At 38.5% G+C, this 27,525-nt stretch overlaps 1 protein-coding gene across 1 annotated transcript; it reads left to right on the top strand.

The window, feature by feature from the left end:
- Positions 1–27,525, top strand: mdfic (MyoD family inhibitor domain containing). The gene is made up of 5 exons (XM_066666793.1): positions 1–263; positions 571–761; positions 4,960–5,094; positions 18,438–18,740; positions 24,604–27,525. Exons 2-5 carry the CDS (start codon positions 668–670, stop codon positions 24,852–24,854), a joined length of 783 nt encoding a protein of 260 aa, XP_066522890.1. The 5' UTR covers positions 1–263; positions 571–667; the 3' UTR covers positions 24,855–27,525.

Here is a 27,525-nt window from a genome sequence, read left to right as displayed (position 1 = left end):
ATGTGATGAAAAATGTTTCAGTTCAACTTTTTTGGAGCTGCAGAGACGGAGCTCCACAAATTAGTGCTTGTCCTCGCTTCATTTTACTTTTCCTGGGGTTTTAAACCCTGCTTCGCGGTAAAGTACTTCTTCTTTGTCTTCCTTGTGCTGGCGTGAGCGAGAGGAATAACGGGACACGGCTGTTTTCTTTGTACTTTGGAAAGAAAAGGATGGAGACAAATTACACTTGAAGAGTGAAGTGGAGAAGTTGACATGTCTGAAAGGTAAAGACTCCCAGGCAGTGCCAGCAAGTATTGTACAGTTTTGCTCGAAAAGCAGACCAGAAGAGGTGATTTGTCAACATAAAGCGGAGTTTGTAAGAGTTTGTTTGTTAGCGTACTCTGTTGCATTTTTCGGGAGGAGGGGAGAAGAAAACTTTCCACCAGGTTTTAACGACATTTTGTAGGCTGACGTCACTTTCTCTCCTCAGAGAATTGGTGGTCCAAGTGAATTTCGTTCACTAAAGCTGCTTCTTGCTGTTTATACACTCCTATATCTGCACAAACTTCACACTTAGCGCTTTTCTGACAGGGTCGACGGCTGAGGCAAAAGGGAGGGAGCCTCTGTGTGTGTTTTTTCCCCCTCTGCTCGGGTGTGTACAGTATCTGAAGAAGAAGACGACCGGCTCATGTCCGCGGAGACGGGTTTTCCTCCGGAGGGGCCTGTAGGGCCAGAGAAGGAGCTGCAGCAAGAGAGGACTCTGCTCCTGGACAACTCTCAAGGTGAGTGAGAAAGAGCTTTGTAAACTTCACACAAGGTCTAGTCTACACCTTCTCTAACAAATGTATGCTACATATCCAGTCTCCTTTCACAGCATGCTGACTTGTGGAAACCTGTGGAATATGGAAAACACTTTTATATGAACAGGTCCTAAGTGTAGCTTTATAGCTACGTTGAAAAGTTAATTTACTCTAGTGCTATTTTGTAGTTTAGTAACATATAATTATGCCTTACTTTTTTATTTACACTGATGATTAGAGCTGTGTCTGATTTTTAAAATCTGTCATTTGATTCTTAAAGCAACACTAGGTAGTATATTTACCTTAACGTTACAGCTTCATAATCATTGTTATGCTTCACTGACCTATATTACGGAGAATAGAGCCCTGGGCTCAGCACTGCAGAAACTGTGCTATGTAACTTTGGAAGAGGGTAGGAAACCTCTCTCGCAAAGGAGTGAGTAAACAGAGCAAAACAAATTCAGTAAGCTTGCAGTAAGCGTACTGACTAAATATGGTGAAAACAAGAACAGAGTAGACATAGAACAAAGTGAAAGTGACTAAAAGCTAGCTTTTCTGCTCCTCTCACCTCACTGCTGGGGTCCTTTCTCTTGAAAGGAAATAGAGGCTTGTTCTGAACAGGGGCTGAAACTGACTGAAGAGGGCTGTTTTAGATAGGGTAAGAAAAGGGCTTGTTTGATCCATGTGCTATTTTGACCAAAGCATGTCCCAGACATTTTATTAAGACCCCAGGGAACTGGTTTAACTTGTGGAATAGTAATATGTCCCCTGTAAATAGTTTGAGCTCTTAAATGAATTGCTTCAAGTCATCTCTAAATTAAGCCTGACTACCCCTTACTGATTGACGCAGGAACGGTTACACTGCAATTACTTAAAGTTACTCTGTAGTTAAGAGGTATTTTGTCCTGAAACTTCTGTACATTTTGCAAAATAAGTTTTCTTCATTATTTCACATACATTACAATACTTTTGTCTGAGAGTGGTTTTAAGCAATTTTTCCTCCATTTGAGGTTTGGAGCTAGTTTTGTCGTTATAGCACATTTATAATTTACTTTTCTGTATGTAAATTCATGCATGAATTTCTAAAAAAAGAATCTAGAAGATGAGGTTTTATATCTTTTATTTTTTTGTGTATTTTTCAAATACTTTATATATGCTTGTATCTGTTGATTTTTGCATTTGTATTTAAAAACATCTTACGCTTTTTAAAACTATTTTCTTTAGAATTTTTAAAAATATTGAATTCCTTTATATATATTTATTTTTGGATATTTCTTTACTTATTTCTCTATTTTTGAGTCCGTAACATACTCAGCGGGAATGTTTTTCAGATTCAGGCTTAGCAATCAAACTACCTTGGGCTCTATAGATTGACTGTGCATGTCTTGCTCTACCACTGGTTGCTATAGAAACGATGGTACACTAATGGCTGCATACAGGCAACAGAGAGCAGAGACACCTCTTGGTTGATCTGAGTGAATGTGCAGATTATTCACTCTTTCATGTGGAGACTGTAACTTGCTCCATTTTGCTTTATCTATCTATTTAGGAAGTGGTTTGTCATATTTCCCTGTAAAATTCAGATAACGGTCAAACAATTGCTTCTCTCACGAACTGCCTGTAAGAACTCTGATTCATTAGAACTGGACTTATCATCACTAGACCTAACTAATTGTCCACTGGCCTTTATTGTTTAGCCTAATCCTGAAACACATACCTCCTAATTATAATACAGAAATAAATAAATTAAAACAAATTAATAAAATAATTAAATTAGAATGTAGATGGTAAAAACATAAATACAGGGACAAATTAACTGAGGAATACATGCTTAAATAAAAAGAAAAATAGACAACTATAAAACCATACCAAAATTTAATATCTTTCTTTTTTATTTATTCATTTATTTTTTTGTTGATATTGTGTTATTGAGGAATATATTATTGTTCCTCCATATAAATTAGACCAAGAAGGCTCTGTAAATTGTCAGTAAACAACTAAATAGTAACTCTTAAAAATGATTTCATCAAAGCATGTTTGGGTAGTTTCCATAAAGGGTGATAACGCTTTCATTATTTTTTCAGTAAGGATTGGGGGGGGCTTTGGCGTCTATTAGCAGGAACCACTGCCAATTATAGTTTTTAATTAAGTTTCTAGTTGCTTGTGAGATTATCACACGTAAAATAAGCTTGGCCCTTTTTTTTAAGGCACTGAACCATTAACCGTCCTATTTATACCAAGCATCATTACAGTACTGTCAAAAAATAGCAAAGTAGGACAAAGTAAGCAATCACAGGCATGGCTGGCAAATGGATTTTCGCAGGACCTTCAAAGCCTTGCAGTTAAGACTGGATTTCCCTCTCAGGGGACTGTATATGCTGAGAATAGACCAATTTATTTCAAACTGTAATCACTAAATACTGTGATGCATCACAAGTCGCCTGTACTGTAAATGTGCATCGATTCAGGAAGTCACAGTCTGAATAACGGCTTTCCATAAATCAGCCCTGGGCCTTTATAAAGCCATATCCATCTCTGAAGCTAAAGCTACTGTAGCATGTCAGTCTTTTCACTTTGTCTTGTGTAATGAGCAGTGCTCTGGGAAACAAAACTAAAACAAATGCTGCCAGGAAAGAAGACAGGCTGATGCTGACTCATAGACACTTCATTCTCCTCACTTAAGCAGTTGACCCAAAAGGATGGCATGAAGAGAAACAGGACTGCATTCATTGCAACACTGAATAAATCAAAGGCATGATATGCAGTTCCGGCTTGAGGAAGTGTAAACATGGCCACTTGCTCGTAATGTGACAAACAGTTTGCAAGTGCCTAATTTACAGATCTTTCAATATCACTGACTGAGGGATGACATAAACTACTGTAAGTGTTGTTGGTCGATAGCGCCATTTTGAACTGAAACTGATTAATATATGTCCTATGGTCAGTTTATTAATAAGTATCATTTTACAACGATCGACCACATCCTTTTCCATTTTCTCAGCACCACTGAAAGAGGAGCATTTTGTAGTTCTAAAATTACAGACAATTTTTTTTGCATATTTTGCTTATTTTGTCAGCCCCATTTCACACTGATCTTCAATGGTCAGGACCCATAGTGGACCACCATGTAGCAGGCGTTTGCATGGGGGATCATTCTCAGCGCTGCAGTGACACTGATGTAATGATGGTGTGTTAGCATAATTTGTGCTTATAGGAGAGGGTCAGACACTACTGGATCATATTACTGGGTTTTGGAAATTGTCCACCAACCAATAACATCCAGCCAACAGTGTCCTGTGAGGAAGGAATAGAGGATGACCAACACAAAGTTTGCAGCAACAGATGAGCTTCTGACTTTACATCTACAAGGTGGGTGTGTTGATTAGATTGTACAGTGAGTGGACATAGGGTTTAAAACTCCAGGAGCACTGTTGTGTCTGATCCACTTGTACCAGCACTACACACACTAACACACCACCTCCACCACAGTGTCACTGCCACGCTGAGAATGATCCACCACCCAAATCATTCCTGCTCTGTGGTGATCTGATAGAGGTCCTGACCATTGAGGAACAGGGTAAAATGGGGTGAGAAAATGGGGAGTCTGTAATTGTTGAACTATAAAGTGCTTCTGTATGATCAGTGGAGCTGAGAAAATGCACAAAGAGTGTAAAAACAAGGCGATGGCCACAATGTTATGGTTGAATGGTTGTAAATACTGAGCGTTATGTCTCATTGCTGACTTTGTGTAATTTAGGACTCTTATAACTGTTTTGAAGTTGCCTTGTCCTTTTCTATGTCTATCAGGCAGGTTTTGCCCACATACTTTTTCCAGTTTAGATGAATGCTGTCTTTATGCTTGTAAAAACTTTGGCAGGTATCTCACACCCGGGAGCAGAGTCGAGAAAATGAGATCCAGAATTCTGGCCTAGGTTTTACGTGATCAGCCCACGCTGTTGTGAAACAATTTACCAAAGGAATCTGTTTTATCTGGCAAATTAAGCCAACCCTTTCTTATATAGATGCTGAAGAAAGTCATTCTTTAAACTGGACCTCTGTTTTTGAATTCCTGGCTGCCTTCTACTCAATGAGTACATTTTGTGCAGTTATGGCATTTGCTTGAATGAATGTTATTTGGCGAGTGCATTTTGTGGTTCAGCTGAATTTTTTATTTTCACAGATGCTTGTCAAAATGAAGCCGATAAATCATCCGATGCTACAGAGACAAACAGACCTCCGTCTTCTGGAGAACACTCCACTGAAGAAAAAGGGGATGTTTTGGAGGAAAACAACACACCTGGTGACCTTGTAAGAAGTAAGTGCCGATTTTTTAAAATACGATAACTTAGTGAAACTCATGCTTATTGCACTGCAGTTTTTAAGTGGAATACATTGAAGATCATTTATTGCGAATGGATGTATTTATTGTTTTAATGATTGCTCATTCTGTATTACATTTATTAATGTCATATTGGAAGGGTGTAGGACGGCACGGTGGGGCAGCAAGTAGTGTCACGTTCACACAGCTCCAGGATTCTGGGGTTTAGGGTCCAAGTCCTGGTCCAGGTGACTATCTGTGAGGAGTTCTCCCCGTGTCCACGTGGGTTTCCTCTGTGTGCTCCGGTTTCCTCCCACGGTCCAAAAACACATGTTGGTAGGTGGTTTGGCAACGCAAAAGTGTCCATAGGTGTGAGTGAATGTGTGAGTGTGTTGCCGTGTAAAAGACTGGCGCCCCCTCCACAGCGTGTTCCTACCTTGCTCCCAGTGATTTTTAGAAGGCTTCGGACCTGAACTGGATGATTAATTATGTTTTGACCTTGTTCAGCTTTTGCTTTTTGAGAAAGGAATAAAAAAATCTGATTAAAAACAAAAACATCTAGAAATGACAAACTGAAAACAGTTAGGTATTTTCCACACTAGTTGGTCATAACAAAACTGAAAACATCAACTGACAAATCCTAAACCAAAGAACCACAAACTTAGTCTCATGTGCACTTTTATTATGCAAATGTTTTGTTTCAGTTTACATTAAACACAACTGTATTGTGGATAAAGTATACAAAGTTTCATAGCTGAGAAATAGCATCCCTGATGATGAATTTCCTAACCATGATTGAGTCAGTATGTATGTGAGTGAATAATTGAGTTATAAGCCACTTCCATGAGGTGCTTTGCATCTTAAAACAAGAATATTCAAATATTTTTTTCACTTAACAGGAACATGGCCTTATAATACGTTCATGATTTAATTTTGTGGAAAGTTGCAGCCGTTAGCAAATTTGTAGTTGTGGTAAACTGTGGCTGAAGATCCACACTGTCAAAATGCATGGGAAGATAAAGGTTTGTTATCAGTCAAATACATTGCGTGTAATAAGCAGATTCTGCGCGTTTCTGTCCATTGTGAAAAGATACTGTGCCCATAAACTACAAAGCATGCAAATTTTGTGATCAGATCTTGTAGGAAATTATCAGCCTGGATATGCAAGTTTGTCAGCATCTTTGACAATACTTATGCAGCTGAGAACAGGCAGTAGTGTTTTTTTTTTTCCTTTTTTTTCGTCAAGAAAAACAAATTGAAGTAGTTTTAATCTTTACACAGTTTGCTAGTAATTGATTTAAAACTTTTCCACATCTATTTACATGAGTTCTGATACTCTTTCCCTCAGGCTATGTCTCTGTCATGCGTTGAGTTTGATTATGCAAATTATGGATGTATGCTAAGATCTACACTGTGTATTCGTCATTTGCCAGATAATTTTAAATACTGCAAAACAGTGCTGTTTTCTTTGATGATGACCTTAAGCAGCTGGATTGAACTTAACCTGCTTCTTCATTCTGCTGTTGAGTTGGATAATAGTTGACATTTCTCCCTGTGGTTATCCTGCCAAAGCTTTTGCTAAGAGCCCTGTGTGAGCAAGGATATCCCATTGTGGTTTGGCCTCGACTGGCCTGGATATGCGAATCATGGTTGAGAACTTGAATTGGAAAGCTTCTTACCTGGCAGAATGGCACACATTTTAGAGGCTTGAACAAAGTGTTAGCTGAATAACAGCATACTGTAGTTTCAGATATTTTGTGGTTGTAACAGAGCATGTTAATATAATGTTAGGTTGGTTGTATTTTAAAGCTTTGCAGTGTTTTTGCTCATGTTCCATGCAAATCAGTAAGCTCAGATGGAAAACATTTTTCATTCTTCAGTTCTGGAAATAATTAAGAAAACAAAGATTTGAAACAAAGGTCGTGATTGGAATTTTCTCACCACTTGTTTTTGGAAGGGAAAATTAACACACCCACATCCCACTGTTCCATTGTGTGGAGGGCAGCTTAGTGCTAGAAGTCTGTTCCGTGCAAGATGGATTGCCAGAGAGTATCTGTCTCAGTTAAATCTTTTGCACATAGACTTGGCACTGATGGTCTCTGACATCATCCTTACATACAGATGTGCTCAAACCTCCACAGGCTGTAGTTAAAGTCCCTCTGGCATCAATGAATAGAGTCTTCACTTTTGTAAATATAAAATCCCTTCACCCCTTCACTAACTGAAATCTAAGAGCCATTTTTCTTTATGTAATTTCTCTGTTTCCTCAAAGGCATTTGGACTCTCTTACTACTAACAGCAACTGATTGCTTCCATCCATGTCAGTGTTGCAGGATTGCTTGCATCTGACACAACAGCTCTTTGTTCCTAAGCTGTTCAAATTTCCAGCTTACTCTCTCCTTGCTCATTTTGTTTTGTCTGTCTTATGTTCACTTTCTTCTTGTTTATTTGTGGAACCAAAGGATAGTTGTTCCTGAAGAATGTAAAGCAGTGGAGATGAGTTCTTCTAAACAAATGTGTTTTATATCAACAGCAGGTGTCGTATAGCAGTGACCTGCCACAGGGTTTGTCTTGCATGTCAAGATTGGTTTCTGGAGGCTGCTTTAATCTGTGCTGTGATTGATCACATTCTGTCCCAGATTGCACAGCCATGCATAAGACACTGGAGTTAGATGGAACTCCTTTGGGAATGTTACTGCACTACTTTTGAGACTCTTCATATAATGATGATAGAAGCCAAATGTCTGCATTGAAGATGGGCCTCAGCATATGTGTCAGGTTGTAAAATGTAAAAGGGGCTGTCAGGCAAATTGATGATGATGGAAAGAGCTTTAGCTTGGTCTGACACAGTGCCTGAGGTACGGAGAATGAGAGTCGGAGTGGTAGACACTGCAGTGATTGGTGTGGGAAGTTCACCAATCAGATTGTACGATGCGATAATTAGAATTCTCATGTCTTGCAGTAGAACAGGAAATCAATAGCAAATCACTTGACTGTCCACTTTATGGTAGTTTATCTTATTTCCATTTTAATTTCCTACTGGATGGGATTCTCTCACACTCTCTGTATGGGGTGGGATGGCTCAAATGTTCAAGATGGAGGACTTCCTCTCAGTAATGGGCAAATTGCCACACATTATGTATCTCATACTGGACTTTTTTTGTTGTTGTTTATTGCCTCCTATTTTTTCCTCCTTTATTTTTTAGTTAGCCAATTATTCAACTAGTTAAGTTGGTCTCTAATAAAAGAGTATTTCAGTGTGTTTACATGTGTCGCAAAGCTGTGATGTAATACATTAAATCACCATCACCATCCTCCAGTGAGTACTGTGTTTCAGGAAATGTGCTGTACCTTCTCAAAATAATGTGCTGTACCTTCTCAAAGCTCATATTCTGCATTCATACAATCTGGCTAAATAATTATTTTGTTTTGTTTAATTGAAAATACAATTATGTTTATTCAGTTGAGACTTTTGGCACTTTTGGAAACCTCTAGAATGAACCTATGGTTCCCCAAGATAGTTAAAAAGAATATTTGAAATGGGCATTTTTGCTGTCAATGTGTTGTGTGAAATGCCAATGAGATGTAATATGTCCCTAGTTCTGACATGTTATTTTTTTTTTTTTTCTGACCAGTTTCTGGATGGAGTTTTTGGTAAAGCCACAGTGGTATTTGGCTGTAGGGGTTATTTTATATGCATCATGGTAATGTTATATGTTCTAACATGGCGACTAATGCATTTCATATTTTGATCTGAGAGTTTTTCTGGTTCACAATGACTTTCTTTAGGCAGCTCTTGTTGGAAATTCCAGGGGATCAAGTATGAACTCCAAAGTCCATGAGTCCTTGATTAAAAACCCATTCTTAACCAGATTCTCATACTCCACCTCTTTCACATTCTCATCCTCATTAACCACTTTCTCATTCCAAGGCTGGACAATTGTCATGTTTCAACTTTAATGCAGAACAATTTGCCTTGGTCTCTGCATGTTTATTTGTCCTCCTGTGTTTTAATGGACATGCCATCAATATATCTGGCTTCACCCTGCTTGCACCCTGCTCTCCCACAACTACTGCACAGCTCTGCTAACCTTATCTTAGAGTTTATAGTATAAGTAATTAAATGCAGAGCAAGCTGATTGATTTTTTTAACAAAATTGTTTTAAAAACTGAACTGTTATATTTGTTAACTCTTTTGAAGCAAGAAAATGGCTCTTTAAAGATTTTAAAATCAAGTGACTAAGCCGAGCTGCAACCTGCATTTAAAATGTAAAATGAGTTAAATACTGTATTTTACAGAACTGTAATAGCACTACATTCCAAAGGTTTTAACACCCTATTTTGATAATTCTAGTCTTAAATAATGGCTTCATTCTTGTTACACGTGATGCTAATTTTATGTCTGATCATGTGTCTACAAAGCAAGGACCCATTAGAACAGAAGGCTAATTTTCAAGTGATTACTTCGCAGTGGGTCATGGAATCAAAAACGGTATAAATAGGGTGAAATGCTAGCTCAGGGGTTGATTAAAATGGCCATTGTGGTTCTACCTCTGTGATAATTATTTCTTCATTGTCTTGAATGTAGATACAATTCATATGGAAAAATTCAAGCATTTTAATTAGCATTTTACTAATGCTAAGGCTCTTTCAAAGAATTTCTGTGTGTTGGATATTGTTCATTTATCTGGCGCTTGTGTCCATGAACATTTTCTACACCATAATCACAGTATGTTGTTTGACTTTTCTCAACAACTGCTCAGTATTTATATAAGCCCATTGTCTGTGGTGACTAGGAGAAATGTATATTTAAGCTGTTAAGTTAAACATTTTAAAGAGACATTTGGCTGTGAAGATGCAGTGTAGATCTGTGGTCCACTCTGGTTTTGTGTAGCATCTATTCGAAAATCTTGTATTCTTTGTGATCTTAAAGCTCTTCCAAAGCTTTACAGAAGCGGCTAGCTGCGCTGTCCTTAGCAGCATCACAAATCCTCTTCTCACAACATTGTGGGATGGTGCCTTTCAGTGAGGGGAAAAAAAAAACACAGAAAAACACTTCAAATGAGAGTAGAGCAGGGGGGATTACTGGCCTTCTAACAGGGTTTTGGCTTCAACATTAAGGTTAAACCCCTTTTCTATTACCAGGATCTCTGGTGATGTGGCCCCCTCTGGCCCTCTGTGTTTGCAGGTTCACTGCCTCTGTGCTAGGTCATTCCGTCAGGCCTCTGATCACTGGGGGGTGACCAGGGAGCCGAAGACTGGCTCCATTCAGCCCCAGCACAGACGGAGCTCCCTGCCACGGCTAAAAATCGATACGGCCGTCTCCCGTTAAAAAGCTACTCAGAGGCAGACGAGCACCTCTGTCCTTTAGCCTGATTTTCAGGCTTAAGGTCTTGATTGGCACCCCAATGCCAGAGCTCACTGACCCACAGCTGTCACATTAGTGCTGTTAATGTTAGAGATTGATACTGAGCAAATAAAGGAACCATGTCTATAGATATTTTTTATGAACTCTCCAGGCCCTTGTGGATTGGGGAGAAATACTTCTTCCCCAGTTCTCCTGCTCTCAGCATTGTTTTTTTTTTTTTTTTTTTTCCTTTCTTTTTTCACTTTTTCTTTTTTGGCCTCTGACACGTTATGCTTGCTATTGTTTGTGAGGCTTTCAGTACATGCCCAGCACAGTTGGACTTTTCAGCTCAGCTTGTTTTCTGCAAGGCCAAAACTCTGTATGAAATTTTTGGTGGAATCTGTGAGTCATCTATGTAACTGAAACTGAAAATACATCCCTCCTCCCGCTCTCCTCCGATCTCAAGTCTGTGTTGCTGGGTTTTTGTTTTGAGTCGTTCAGGAGGCAGGGTGGAGCACACTCGGAGCATACAGCCTGGCAGCTGGCCCCAGGCCTGGTCTGAGTCACGTCATAATTGATCTTTTGAGAAAATGTGGTAGCTGTGTAAAAGGGCTAAATCTGTACAAGATGTGCACTTTATAACTGCAGTCATGAAGAAGTTCTGCATTTACTGCATTCCTCTCTTCCCTCAGGGATGGAAACACATTGGAAGAAAGGGGACTGAGAATGAAAGAAGAATTAAGGTGAAAGGAAAACATTGAATACTATGCTCTTATCGACTTTTGTCCCAGCGTGTTCTTGGAGCCTCTTCAGTTAGCATCGTAATGATGATGATGACGATGATGATGGCACAACAAAAAAGAGACTTCAGAGCCTGGTTTCTGGCTCTTGAAAACCAAAAGTGATTTCTCTCAATATGAATGTCATTTGACACAAATTCTCTCTCATTGAAGGAGGTAATGATTTCTATAGCAGTTAGACATGTTAATCATAGTAAATACAGTTAGGAAATCAAAGAATGATTGATGATTGCCTCCACTTCCCCTGGAGCAGCAAAAGACTTCTTCCACAAGAATCCCTGCTCTTGTCTTTCAAGTTGCTTTCTCCACTGTAAAATGTAATTAAGCAGAACAAGGTCCGAAGGGGTTATTTTTTTCCACTCAATCAGCAGCCAAATTACCAAATTTGAAATTAGTAAATCCCAGACGCCCGACTCTCCTTGTCATTGTTAGAGAGAGAGAGAGAGAGAGAGAGAGAGAGAGAGACTGACTGAGTGGTTGTGAATGAGGCTGACTTAGAATTTCAAACACCTTCTCAAGTGTCAGACCTCTACAGCAGGTTTCATTTGAAGAACCAAATTTAAATGATTGTCACAGAGAATTAAAAATATTCCGTGGGCCAAAAACAGCTGAGTAATACTGACGGCCTCATCTGGTGGTGGTGGGAGTGGAATAAGATTTGAAGTGTTTCTCATAAATGAGATTTTGTGAGTCGGAAATGTGGACCTGCTGGAATTGACTTATCACAGGTTTGTCTAAAATATTTCTATTGTTCTGACTCCAAACATGGAAGAATGCTCTTAGCATTAAGAATTAAAGCATAAAAAAAAAAAACGTTGTAGGAAGGGACTGTGGGTCTTCCAAATTATACATGATGTTTATGATTGCAATTCCACCTTAAAAGACCCGGAGCTTCTGAACTTAAACAAGAAAATAGTAGTTTCCCAGAATCGTCAATATTACCTTTAACTGACACGCCAACAACATGATTAATATCTGAATATTTTTGTATTCAAAATGGGAATAGGACATCTGGAGGCATTATCAAATGATAATTAACATTAACAGTAATATAATAATAATAGATACAATTAATTTTAAGATATGACAGTGAGTGTCCGGTTTTAGTTTGTTTTTGACAGTGACGGAGACAGTTTGTCGTGACAGAAATAGCTTTTCCCTCCTCTTCTAAAGCCACAGCTCTATAAAAGAAGTCCTTGCCACAGAGTCGGAAGGTCGGCCCATAAATGAGCTTTGATGTGCCGAAGGAAATTTTCATGTGTAATAATATTCATTCTACATTTTCTGCACCATAATTCCCCTACTTTTGTTACTATAAATATAGACAGGCGGTATATAGTATCTAATGAAAAAGTATATCCCTTTGGATTGAAAGGTGAGCGTGCCATAGGTGTTTGTTTGGAGGAGAAATGCCACCCCGGGCTGTTTCTGTAGAAGACGGCAGCTATGTGGGTAGGTCACTGCACATTTACAAATTAGCATTTCAATCAGGGAACTAGGCCCACAGGAGCATTAATGAAGTATTTATATTATTGCAATATTATGAGAAACATCACCAAAAGGAGGACATAAAAATTCCTATTGGCTATGTGCTGCTCTTCAATTCCCAATTTCTCCCAGACGTTTCAATCAAAGAAATAAATAGTTTTTGGATGTCTGTATACAAATAAAGGTATTCTGAGGTTATGCATTTGCATATGTCAATGCATTACTTTGAAGGTCACTTTTTTGAAAGCAGTGTCTTTGAAAGACACTGTGATGGTAGAAATGTTCGCTAATGTAGAAACTTTTTTTCTGTGATGGATTGTGCAGTTCTCAGCAGTGAATACAACATTATTGATTTCAGTAAGAACTATTCTGCTTGTGTAGCTCTTTTAAACACGCAGAGAATTCACAGTGAATGTACCACACTTTCAGTTTGACATTTGTAAGCCATCAAAACAAATGAGGGAAATGTGAATTGCTGAATGTAAAGGTAATCTCTTCCATATCTAAATATTTAATTAAATATATCGTTATGTAATTACTTTTCAATTTTATAGCAAAATGACCTATAACCTGTGATGTATATGGTACTGAAACATGCTTAACTCTTGAGTTCTAGGAATAATCAGAGCAGAATACTCTTCTTGGTTTTCCATGACATTGTGTGAACAATTATGAGAAAGTGAATATCTTTTTTTCTGAATGATATCTCTCTGGATGTTACTTTCGATGAGTATTCTAATAGTTTCAGCAAAATCCACACACAGGATGTAATACCAAATAAATGCTAAAATATAGGGATTTACCAATCCCCCTCCTCTCCAGTGCTGCACTCTTTTTACCCTAGACTTTCCACTGAGACTAGTGCAAATGAATGTGTGTGCCTGCCTCGTCTCACCTCGCTCCTACATCCTCCCACCTGACCATTTTTTTTTTTTTTTAAACAGACTTGTTTATGCCGCTCCTGGCCGTTGATGTTCATACATATTCGTTCTTGGGAGGTCTGTGACGCTCTCCCTCTGTGTCTTTGGGGTACAATTTTGAATTCTTCCAGCGGAGCTATTTTCTGTGACACAAAAGCGAGGGGTGTTTATCCACAGTTTTACATAGAGAGCGGTGCTGCCGCACTGGTGGCTCTCTCCTGGCGCCTCGCTGCACGGTCCCTGTGTGGGGTATCCACCGAACACACGGTGACAAATGGCAATTATATTTGTGTGTTCTTCATGAATCCATCAAACACTGGCCTTTTAAAAATGCTCCCAGGATATTTCAGCCTGTCAGATACAGGGGACCAAATTGGGATGCTGCTTAGACAGTCAAGAAGCACTCACCCCCAGTTTGCCTGTGATGTGTTTGACAGAGTGTGTAGAGGAATACCATGTATTATTCAACTACAAATGTACACTCTCAACAGTTGTTGATGTGTTGGAAACAGAGCAGTTAGAAGTCCAATTTGAGCTGTTTTTCCCCCTCCTTCCACATCCTCCACCATAACATGGTGTTTTAATGCAGCCTGTCAGCTTGTATACAATCACAGTTTTCAGCATACTACATGTTTTTCTGGTTAGCTGCATCTCTTCAATTTTAATCACCTATTATACTTTAAAGCTTAAGACATTATTCATGTTTCATGTAGGTGAAGCTTGTTTCAGGCCTTGCCCTTTTTACATTGCTTCTGGGTGTCACATATTCAAGCCTTTATTGATATCCATTTTACATAGTTCCTTTGTTTGTACTGTATATTTTCTCTGTGCTTACATTGCTTAATATTATATGAAAGTGTGTGTGTGTATGTGTATGCAACCTGTTTCTTGGCTGAGGCATTGCAAAGACTTGTACTTTTTAGGTCGTACTTGGAACTGCGAACTGGAAACTGCCATTTACTTTTATGTGGTGGTTTCCTAATAACTATTTGTGCGTTGTAAATTGAAAGATTGACTTTTTAAAAGCAGGGGGAAATATCTCTGGGCGTGTGGCCTGGTTCAGACGTAGATGGATGAGTTGGAAATGTGTGTGTTTGTGTGGTATATATGTAATAAATCGGCACTGTCCAATGAATCTCCAAAAATAGTAACTTTAACAGGAGAAGGAAAAAAAACCTTTTTTAGCATTCATTGGATGTCAATGTAAAAAGATTTATTCCCAGTAATGGTCCATTCATCATGAAGATTTCCCACAATGTGAAGGACAGCTGCTGTGTTCAAATGATGTGATATTTTTTGGACAGCGACAATATATTTTGTATTTTTGGTGGTATTCATGGATTGGATCAAACCACAATTTTGGGCCATAGTTCAGATGGTTTTACAGTTCAGATTGGAAGCAAATTTTAAATCTGATAAAAAAAAAATGAAATTATCAATGTAATAATAGATTGCAACTCTTTGTGCAGAATGAATGTCCCCAATAGTTGAGAAACACACAGACAAATTGCTTATCCAGTTTGAACAATGTGGATGTAATGGATGATCTGAAGTATGGGAGAGGTTGGCACTGAATACTGTGGGAAGAGTTTGCTGTGCAGTGGGGGTCGTAGTTTTCTCTTACTTCCCAGATCGGTGTGTTTGTTGTGATGCCTGTGAAGATGAGCTGCCATATTCAACATATGTCCCGATGCATAAACTGCTTTTGCGCGACACTTCTGGATAATTGTATCACTGATAAAAAGCAATTTCCATCTTCATGTTTAACAGCAAGCCTGAAAAACTACCACACTGGAGATTTCAAAAGACACAAGGGTTTCTGAAATTTCACGACAGTTTGCTGCTATTACAGAAATGCTAATGCTGCTGCTTTTGTGGCCACGGGTAGAATACCTTAGTTTACATCACATGCAGTGAACTGTAGGTTGAGGAGATTCAGGACCGTTATAGCACTATAATTGTTAACTATATCCTAACACAGTATAATATCTACAAATAATACCGAAAGCCTGTTATTGTATTTAGTTGGCATATTTTTCCTTGTTAGGCTAAATCAATGCTTTATTCAATAATATCAGGAGGGCTGGTGTGCTGAATTTAACAAATCCAATGGTTAGAAGCTTTGGGGTCTTAAATCTGTTCTTCAAACTGTTTTGATAGTGTTTCAAATGATATATGTTGATATGTTGCCAAGGCGAATAAGTTTCTATCTTGTATATACAGTATATGACAAAAAAAGCAGTATTTTTTAGCGTAGTGAGTCTCTAGATACCAAGCTTTTATTTGAGCAACCCCTGATTGTGGTTTGCCTGTATCAGTAAGGGGAAAAATAGTGGTCAGTTTGGTGTGTCAAACCAGTTAGAACTGTTTTCCAGAGACTTTGAAGTTAATTTAAAACAGGAATAACTAAAATGCATGGAATATTATGCAGGAGCTCATTGAACACACTCTCTGTTGGACATTCCTGGCTTGCACATGCATACAGAAGGTTGGCCCCAAATGTCTGTTTGTTTGGGAGAGCATGCATGTAGATTGGCCGCAGGATGAAGAGCCAGACACTGCCTGTGTTTAATTGCATTGTTTTACATTTACATTCCTGTCAGAGATCTCCCTCGGTGATGTGTTGTTAAAAAGCAGTAGGCTGGATTTTTCCCTCTTGTTAACAATAATTGCACTTGTTGGTGTTCTGACAAAAAAAAAAAAATCAAGAAAAGAAAGAGGGGAAAAAATCCCTGAACTGACTTTTCATGTCCGCTCTGGAAAGTTCAGGTGTTTTGCAAATTAACGCTTCACTGCAAGCTGTCACAAAAGTTGGTCTGTGATTACAATTGCGTGGGGTGCTGCCTTACACAAGAACATGAGGCAAAATGCAGAGATCGAGGAAAGAAAAACAGTGAAACCCAGAAATGTACAGGAAAAAAAAAAGAGATGAATAATTCAAAGGAGCTCAATAAGTGAGTATGGAGCGGCTCCTTCTCTGATGCAGATGGAGAGGGAAGCAGTGCTCCCAGTAGAGCTGAATGCGCAGGAGCTCTCGCTGCTGAAAATGCCACTGCTCCTGTTTCATCAGATAGGGCGGCCTCCTCACGCCTGTCACACGTGTGAAGACTGTACGAGCCAGCGCAGAAAGGCAGCACAGGCTTTATGATGAGGAGAGACAGGAAAGAAGTCAAACCTCTAAGATGGACTGACCTCTCTGATAATAGATCATAGCCAACATGTCCTCTCTTTCAGCTTTTGGCTTCGCAACTCTATAGTCCTGGGGAAAATTCTATATTGCCACATGCTGTGATTATTTTATAGGTTTTATAACACTACTGGCTACTTGATTTGGTTTGAAATGACTGGCCTGCATTATGTTTTACAAAAATTATTTATGTTTGTGCCTTTGTGCCCAGCTCACCAACCCCCCAAAAATAAATAAATAACAGTAATACTAGCAATAATTCAGTGCTTCGAGGGCCCCAATGTATATTGAAGCCTTTAACAATATCAGTATTACAGACCTTTTAATTGCAAAAATAAAACTAGATTTCTTAACCAATTTTAAATCAAATCATAATTTGAAACAGTGTGAATAGAAAAAAAATCAAAGGTTTATAGAATCTTATGCAGTGAATCTGACAAACAATTCTATGTGGTAGGCCACTTGTACCCTTCATCAGTTAGATGTCAGTCAGAGTTGGCCTAAGGTGCCTGCATCCAGCCCAGCCCAGCCCAGTCCAGTCAACAAACTATTTCACAGTCGTTTGCTAGTGTTACTCCTATGAAATTGTCTCGCAGCACCATGAGGTAGCAAATGCCATAATATACCACCTCACTAAAGATGTGGTGTCTGTTAGAGCTGCGACCAAAGATGGATTTCTACGACTTCTCTGCATGCTCGATTAATAAGATCCATCCCAAACATAATTTGTTCAATTTACCTTTCCAGAACTGTACATGGAAAAAAAGGTGTGATGTGAAGTAGTACCAGAGTCTCCGCATGCATTTCATAAATGATGAATTTCAGCCGAAGAGCCGCTGAATTAAAACATGTACTCTCCTGCTGACCACACGAGAGAGAATATAGCGCATTTGTTTAGAGATCAGCTATTCATATTTTGCTGGCATCTCATGTGATAATACATTAAATCTCTAATGATGTAAATATTGAAACGAAGCATGACTTTTTAAAAATTATATCACAAATCAATTTACAAATGGAACCTGTCACAAAAATCACAATTAGAAAATTTCCCAAAAATGTTCTAGAGGCAAACTCTTAGCTGAAATGTTTAAAATAAGATATATATTTAAGACACCATTTTTTTATTTTATTTTATTTATTTACGTGCATATATGTTGTCCTACTGTGTATTTGTGTTTTAAATATCCAGTATTGTCAAACTGAATGGTAATGAAATTTGCCATTTTATATTTCATAAGTATATGGTAATGGATTCATACGGAGATCAGAACTTTATCCTAGTAGTACTACAGTTTGTTGTGGTAAAGTAGTGTCTGTGCCAGAAACATTGGTCTCAACAGTGAAAGCCTGTGTGGGATGATGTGTACATTGTGTTTTTCGTTGTACAAAGTGTTTGTTTATTAATCTTTGATACCTGTATACCTGAATACTTGTTGACGTCTCTTAATGAAACGAGGAGTAGATTGAATCATTGATGTCATGTCCAGCAGTTTTTCAAGATTGAAATTTAAATATGTTATACTCTTGAATCTGAAAACTCTGACATAACAATCTCCCTCTCTCTCTCTCCACTCCACTCTCTCCGACTCTTCTAGCCCAACCTCAGCCACTGCCTCACCCAGCCGTGTGCATTCAGCAGCCCAGTGAAGGAGACGCTTCCAGGCTGCACAATGGCCTTCATGCAGGGCTAAGTAATGGTCACAGAATGCCCCGCGGGGGCTCACAATCTGCAGCAGCCGTCACAGCTACTTCCCCCTCGCAGTGCAGAAAACACTCTTCTCCCGTCTCTCAGCGCATGCAAAAGAAGCTTCGCTCCAGCTTGTCCGTCAACAGCGACAGCAGCAGGAGGAGCAAAGGCAGTTCCACGGGTTCACACAAACCCGGCTCCTCTCCAGAGGGTAAATAGCACTGCACACACACACATACACCAACTTCTATGGTTTTATCCCCCCACCCCATTCAGGAACCACTTCCCACAAAGTAAACCACAGCCGTAATCAACATTTTATTATGCATTTATCAATGACATTTTGTAAGTTCCATTACAAACATCATCCTGGATTTAAATTTTTCTGGCCGCATGTTGTTACCCACAAGCATAAGGTAAGAGCGCCAAAGGTCTTTGATAATCCAAAAAGCACCTTGCACGTTGTCAGATACGATGATAAGGTGAATGCAGTAATGAAGGATCTCACTGGTGCATTAGTAATGGTCACCAAGGTGTGACCTTTTAACAAGGCTGTGAAGAGTGGGGGGTCTGCCATGTGTCAACCCCACCTCTGCATGGGCCCTCGCGCTCCTATCTCAAAGTGTCCCCTCATTAAGAGCTGCTCTCCGGCTCTGCAGCCTACACCTCTGCCTATTGCAGCCCATCCTCCTCTGATCACACAAAGACATCTGCTCTTTCTCCCTGTGCTCTTCTGTCTTCATACCGGCCTTTGTTTTTCTAGATTTATAGCTTTTATACTAACACTTCTCAAACCTGTACAGCATGTGTTGAGATTGTAGGCTTTTTTATATATTTTTTAAACGCTATTTATGCATGCAAAACTAATGTAGGTTCTGTTTTTCTGCAGAGCATTACTGAGAGTTTAATGCATCACTAGTTCAAGTTGAGAATTGAGACTTAATCACTATGAAATAATATTCAAACATGTTAAGTGTTGTTTTTTCTGTATAGGTGTAAAAGAGTGGCTCTTCGTTACCGGTTTCAAACTAAGCAGTTTGATGATGCTTGAAAAAAAAATGGTTTGCATATTATGTCCCTATTGATTTGACAGAAGTGTGACTCTTTCAACAGCACCATGCTTTTAAATCCTTAATTGGTGAGCATGAAAAAAAATCAGTTCAATAAGTCTGCCTCATTACAGCTTTTGTTTCTGTTATTTGTAGAATAGTGTTCTAAATCAATATATTCACTCTCAAGTATTTATTTCCCTCTGGAAAACAGCACGCTCTTGTGTTTTAATGTTTACACGGATTACCATAATCTGTTTGCCTGTGAAATTAGCTTCTAAACAGCCTGGAAAGCCAAAGAATAAAGCTTTACAAGAACTCCGCTTGGGGTATTCTGCTTTTTGTATTCTTGGCTCGCGTCTCTGGCACTAATACTCGACTGTGATAACAGCAGCGCTGCTGGAAAGACATCTAATTGAGAGATCTTTTGTTCCGTGGGTGGGTTAGGACCTTGAATGATAGTGTGTTTGTGTTGTAAACATGTGCTTATTGCTGTTCTTCTGACAAATTTAATTAAGGCAACAGACTGTACTTAAAAGCTGCTGTGGTTATTAGTAGGCATTTTGTATGTTTTTTTTTTCATCTTTTCAACCCCTTGATTCAACCAAACATTTCTTGCTGCTTTTACTAGGCCTCACAGTATGTCACTTCTTAATTATTATCACTGTACTAGGAGCACTAAATCAAGGGGGAAGTGAAGGCTGATGTTAAATATTATTTTGTGCAGATCCAAACCTGATGCGGATATGTAAACATTTATAAAATGTTGAAATATGGATTACTTTAGTGATGCTGTTATTTTGGAGAAATTAAGTATTCGTTTATGTTGCGTTACAGAAGAAAGAATTGCCATATAAAGAAAGGTATTTATCTTCTCAGTAAATACACAATAAATACAGCATTGAACATTGGGTTAAAAACATGGGTCATGTTTAAATTCCTGTCCAATTTTTAATATATATATATATATATATATATATATATATCTTACTTATTTCAATGATATTTCAAATATTCAAATGAAAAACCCTATAATCACGAAAATTTCAGTTCTATGCAAAACGCACAGCATTTTTCTAATAAGTGCTCTGTGCTTCTCTGAAGAAATGTGTGTTGCATACGATTGATATCATTTGGCATGATTATGTATCTTCAGATACCCTACATACAGTTCTTGAGTGTCTGCCAGTGTTTTGTCATATCGAAGCATGATTCTTTATGCATACTATACAGCACAAGTTTTTATTGACTACGCATTAAGCAAAGCTAATATATCTCTCCATCTCTCGCTCACTCTCTCTCCTTCACTCTCTCTATCCATCTCATTTGGTCTCTGAGGCAGCACTCAGTCTTTCTTCATTTGAATGTTTTTGCACAGCTCACTGGTCTGAGCCTATTCCAGCTTGTTTTATGTCATGCTGCTCCTCTTTTTGATGTTGGCCTTTGGGCTTTTCCAGATGTCTTACACTATTTCCTCTGAGGTGCTTTGGATTTTTGGCCCTCTCAGATTCTGGGCGTCCTCAGCGATGGCTGACATTAAGCATGGACACTCTCCTAGAGGTGATGTCAGTTTTGCGATGGAGACGAGTCTGCATGTCTCCTGTGTACATTACCCAGCTGCTCATTCTTTAAGATTCTTAGTAATCGCCGCTGATAAATTATACATCCAAGGGAATGCATAAAGTACTGTATAAATCTGTATGTAGAAATTATTAGTTAAAAAAAACTCAGTAGCAAGTTCTTCTGGACAAATGCTTCACAGTGGTTAAGATGCAGTGAAGATGTATTGCTCATTGAACCTTATATACATGTGATGGCTGTAGCATTTAAATATAATACAGTCAAATAAATATAAGTGGAAAATTCAGACAATACCAAACTCTATTTCAAAGATATATAAGAAATTGAAGTCTTCTAAAACTCTGGAAAACCACCTAAAGTTCATCAGTAACCTTTATCAAATGACTCTTTTTTGACTTCAAATTAAATTAAGGAGGTGTAGTAGGGTCTGATTTGCACTCTGTATGACCGAATAGCTCTAAGTGCTTTAATAGACCAAACATGGTTAAAACAAAGCTCCAGGTCTATCATGCTGTCAAAGTGTAATGCTAGATAGTAAATGTCAGGCACTGTTTAAATCTTCTCACTGATGTTGCATTTTTAGTCTACAGTAGATCTGCATGCCAACACGTTTTTAAGTTCAAACAGTGTCCAGGCTGGGTTGCTGCACTGCTGGTCAGCTCTGCCGCCTACAAAAACTCACTTTGATTAAACAAACATGAGCATTCAGCAGTCTTAAGGCTGTGCTTTCCTCTCTTAGCAGCTCCAATCAGACTGAGGTCTCTCCCTGACAGCTCACCGTGTACTGATGAAAGCCATGCAAATTTACTGTTTGGAATGATACTAATGCATATCAAGCTTGTTCCCCCAAATTATGCATCAAGTCCATTCATTTGGCTCCCAGTTAATTGCAGTTGTAAAGAGTAGGCTGTGTCCAGGCTGGCAGGGTGCTCTGCTAGTCTCTTAGATACTACTTTTAGCACCCTGTGCGATGTGCCTCTGATGAAATGCTTTAGGAGTCATCTTTTTTGCTTATTCTCTGTTTAGGAAAACACAAGCCTTTTTTTCCCCCCTACAAAGCTGAGAATAGATTTATTTTACTACCCTGCGATCTTACTAGCCTTTGGCTAATTACTAACTACAAAACTGTCTGCGCATCTAACCCCAAAAAAAACATTCATGACCACTAATCAATTTGGATTGAAGAGTGCTTATTTAATGTTATGAGAGTAGTGATATAATGTGACTTGGAGATTTGTAAAAATTAAATACATTCTAAACCTCATTAAAATTATAGATGCAAGAAGAGTGTTGAAACATTCCATGGCTAACAGAACAGCTGATTAAATGGTAGAAATGACTGCTTTTCTATGTCAAGTTTAAAGGTTTAATGTTTATATTTGTGTGTATATATATATATATATATATATATATATATATATTAGAAAGCACATTGGGTGCCACCATCACACTGGAAACTGAATAAAAGCAAATTGAAAGCAGATTCTACAGAAAAGCAGAGTATCTGTGTCATCTTAAACAACAGTAATTTGTAGTCGTGCACAACAGTCCTATAAGAGGTTGTGTAAAAGGTTAAATGTTAATCAGGATTGAGAGAAATGGAAGCATTAGTGCAGCAATTTGCCAGTGAAAATCTTGGACACTGCTAATCAGCTTTTCGTGATCAAGCCTGTGCTTTTGCATGATGATGACCCCATTATTCACAAAGCTGCTAATCAACCCAAAAGTGGAATTCATTCTTCTGAATTTCTCTGATTCCTCCCCTCTGTTCTCCCTGTATAGCTGTTTCTTTCCCTAATCTCTTAAACACCCACCCATACAGTTATGTTGTGATTAAGTCATCTAATATGACCAGTAATGAAAAATTAATAATAAATTCTTGTGTCTATAACTCATTACTGGATATACAAATGTGGGTCAGATTTTCTGTTGAGAGTCTGCTGTTTGGATTTTTCTTATTTAAACCTCTTGAATGTTGATTTTATATGAACATAGCGCAAAATGTAAGGACATTTGTGTTTGGTAGATTGCTTTTTGGAAATAAATCTTATACCGTTGGAAACCTGTTAATTTCCCTTTTAAATGGTGCCACATTTGTAAGTCACATGCATTTGTGGGATGAGCAGTAGAGCTGAGTATGTGTGGGCTGTGCCCATGAAAAGTTTGCCAAATCCTCTCTGCCAATGCCAAACAGCTTATTTTGTGTGATGGTGTGGGGCGGCATTTTCTTCACCGGAAAAACTAGGCTTGTCATCACTGAGGCAATCTCAATGCGGAGAGATATCGAAATGAAATTCTGCAACAAGTGGCAATCCCATATCTCCACAGTCTTGGACCGAACTTTACCCTTCAAGATGACAAAGCTCGCCCCCACAGAGCGGGGTTTATCAGAGACTACCTCCAGAATTTGGGAGTGGAGAGGATGGAATGGTGTGCCAGCAGTCCTGGCCTCAACCCCATTGAACACTTGTGGGATAAGCTTGGACATGCTGTTCGTGCCAGAGTGACCAACACAACCACGTTGGCAGACTTGCGAGAAATGCTGGCTGAAGAATGGGATTTAAATCCCACAGTAGTGTGTGACCAGGCTGGTGCGCAACACAAAGAGGAGGTGCCAGGCTGTTGTGGCTGTGTATGGTTCTTCCACATGCTACTGAGGCTCCTGTTTGTTAAATGAATAAATTGTTAAATTGCCAATATGTCTTGTTTCTTCAAACTTCAATCATCCAGTCCACCAAATTACAAACTGTCAATGGCAGAATAAGCTGTTTGGCATTGGCAGAGAGGATTTAGCAAATTTTTCACATACTTAGCTCTACTGCTCATCCCACAAATGCATGTTCCTTACAAATGAGACACCATTTAAAAGGGAAATTCACAGGCTTTCCAAAGGTATATGATTTATTGCCAAGAAGCATTGCTACAACAAAGCAATAATCTTCCAAACACAAATTTCCTTACTTTTGTGCTGTGTTTACATTGAAAGATCAGTGGATTAGGAACACCTACACTTATTTTCCATTTTATCAGCTCCACTGGCCATACAGGAGCACTTTGTAGTTGGGGGCAGGACCCCAACAGAGCAGGTATGATAAGGGTGGTGGCTCATTCTTAGCACTGCAGTGACGCTTTCATGGTGGTGTATTGACTAGTATGAGTGGATCAGACACAGCAGTGCTGCTTGAGTTTTTAAACACAGTCAACTCACTGTCCACTCCGTTAGACACACTTACCTCCTGGGTCCACCTTTTAGATGTAACGTCAGAGACAGTAGGTCATCTGTTGCTGCACAAATTGTTGGTTGTCTTCTAAATATATTGGATTCTTATAGAAGGTTACTGTATGTTTAATCTGGACAGATGTCTCTTTTGTCCATTTAAAATTCTTTTGGTTCATCTGTTGTGTTTTGTGTGTGTGTCCCTGTGTCTGGTGCTGTTTGAGCAGACTGCTGTGTGCACTGTATCCTGGCTTGCCTGTTCTGCGAGTTCCTCAGTCTGTGCAACATGGTGGTGGCTCAGGCATCTTGTGGCACCTGCACGTCAGAAGCCTGCTGCTGCTGCTGCTGTGCAGATGACCTGGGAGACGACTGTAACTGCCCCTGCGATATGGACTGTGGCATTATGGATGCCTGCTGTGAGTCTTCCGACTGCTTGGAAATCTGCATGGAGTGCTGCGGTATCTGCTTCCCCACATAAATCCTGATCATCTACATCTAAAGCCTGTATATGTTTTTCTATATATATGTGTTTTTGTATGTGATTCGTGTGTGTGTGTGTGTTTGTGTGAGAATCACTTTCTCCAGTGAAAAATGTCTCATCAAACTAGTCAAAGCAGATGCTTTCCAAACTTAAAAGGATGAAATACGTTACAATTAAGACTTAATATTTCAGTGTTTTCATGACTGACTGTTAGATATGCTATTAGCTATTTTACTTTGAAAAAGTATTATTGGACAATCTGTCCTTTATCATTTAAAAGAAAAATCACCATTTTAGCATTTTTTTTCCCAGAAGTCTTCAAGTCTTACTTACTATAGGATTGTAAATAGATTTATGGAATGCAGATATCTTAAATATGAGGACAGGCTTCATATGTCTTAGTTCTGCTCTGTACAACACTGTAATTTCTAGAGACATGGCTCTTTCACACTGTCAGAGGTCAAGGTTTTGTGGGTGTTATATGGGAGTCTTATTTTGGACTGTTTACCACAGATGGCCTTTTTTGTAAGGCATTCTTTAAGCATTGTCTACTGTATCTTGCTTTTATTACAGGTCCATATTATCATACGATGTGTTTTTCATCAAATTTAGATAAATAGTCAACACATACGGTGCCAGTCAAATGTTTGGACACACCCACTCAGGGAGGGTTTCCTTGGGTTTGGTCCATTTCCCACATATTGTGAATGTTCAGTACCAGTCAATAGTTTGGACATCTTCTCATTCAATGTTTTTTCTTTGGTTTTTAATATTTTCTACATTGTAAATGAATATGAAAGACATTAAAACTATGAAGGAACACAAAAAACTGATATAAACAAAAAAGGGTTAAACAAACTGAAATATGTTTTATACTTTATATTCTTCTAAGTAGCCACCATTTGCTTTGATGACAGCTTTGCACACTTTCTGCTTTCTCTCCATCAGCTTCATGAGCTCGTCACATGGAATGGTTTTCAGTGAACAGCTGTGGCCTCATCAAGAGTTCATTTATAGAACTGCTCCCTTCTTAATGTGTTTGAGACCATAACTTGTGTTGTGCAGAGGTAGGGGCTGGTACACAGTTCTATACAGTGACTATCACTATTCCACTAATGACTAAAGAGAATGTGTCCAAACATTTGACTGGTACTGTACGCAAGAAATGAAAGTGTTATGATTTGTGGAAAATGTCTAAAAGTGATTTATCTTACCAATATTGAAAATAGAAATGTAACACTTTACTGTCTCAAGTATTTTTGCCCAAGACCAGCATATCAGAGATTGACATGTGTGTTACTGCCAATTAGTTAATTTGTCATCTATAAAAGTATCAATTTCCCCATGTAATATTCTTCCAGACACATTTGCCAGTGTACGTCCTTCACGTATTAGAGCTGAATACCTGCCCTGCAGAACATTGTGGTTGGGTGCAGTCCCAAATAACAAGACCTACTCCCAGTAACACTCATTCATTACTTTGAATCGACACATTTTACTGTATTTTCTTAATTGTTAGACAGACCCTAGATTTACAGTTTTCTTACACACTGTCTTCAGTTTAACTACTATAAAGCTTACTTGTTTAACCTCTGTCAGTGTTATACCAAAGCACCTTCTGGTCTTCCATAAACTGAATATACTGGAAGTATTATCATTTAAAAAAAAAAGGAAAAAAAAAAAAATCCATCTTCTTGAGCCTTTGAGGTCACATTTACTTACTCTAGATCAAATTATATAAAGCAGGTGTGTGAGGCTGACGACCAGTTTTGCTTTCATTAGTATGTTTGTGAAAGTATGTTTGGTACTTCATTTGTATTTGTGAATTATTATTTTTTTGACTTTTTATTCATCTCTGCCATAGTGTTTATTTGAATACTTGCCAAACTGCACTTCTTAAATAGGAATGAGATTGGAATTAAGACATGACAACATTGGCTGCTATAAACAGCTTTATTCAACCTCAAGCTTCTCACCTGTCCTGTTTCAGCTCTGAGCCAATGCAGGGTACAACTCTTGGAAAATGGTCAAATGTTTGTTTGCTCAAGATGCTAATTTGTGTTTGCTACAAAATGCATTCCGAGGACACGTATTGTAATCTGGTGCTTATTGTATACTCCGTCCACTTTACTGTATGATTGGAAACCCTCATAATGTTCACAGTATATCACGTGCTTGGAGGAATACAGCACAGCTGCAAAGACAATCTGCAAACATTTTCAAAATGACTTTTAAAATGATTCTAATGAACAAAGTGTTACTCAAACTGGATGAAAGAGCTATAAAAAAGAAAATTGCAAGAAATGTGAATAATTATTTTCTAAGCTTTTGCATATTTGTCTTTTGCCCTGTTGTACTCTACGCACAACCCGTGCTCAGTTTTCTGATAGAGTTGTAAAATCATTTACTTTGTTGGAGTGCATTAGGTGATATTTGACAGTAATCTTTGTGCTACAACATTTTAGGAAAATTTTCCTTTTCCTTTCTATTACTCTGTTGATCCTCAGTGAGACTTGAACTTGCTGAGATGTATCAGGCTTTGCTTGCTGTCGGAACAGCAACACTACAGTTTTCTCTTTTCAGTGTAAAACTGAATAAAACATATGTAAAGCCAAGCCCTCTGTACTTGTTGGTTATGTATGTAAATATAACTTATTTAACTCCTTAA

The sequence above is a fragment of the Hoplias malabaricus genome, chromosome 4 (assembly GCF_029633855.1).
Source record: "Hoplias malabaricus isolate fHopMal1 chromosome 4, fHopMal1.hap1, whole genome shotgun sequence".
Taxonomy (NCBI): domain Eukaryota; kingdom Metazoa; phylum Chordata; class Actinopteri; order Characiformes; family Erythrinidae; genus Hoplias; species Hoplias malabaricus.
This window is presented reverse-complemented; position numbering and strand designations above follow the sequence as displayed.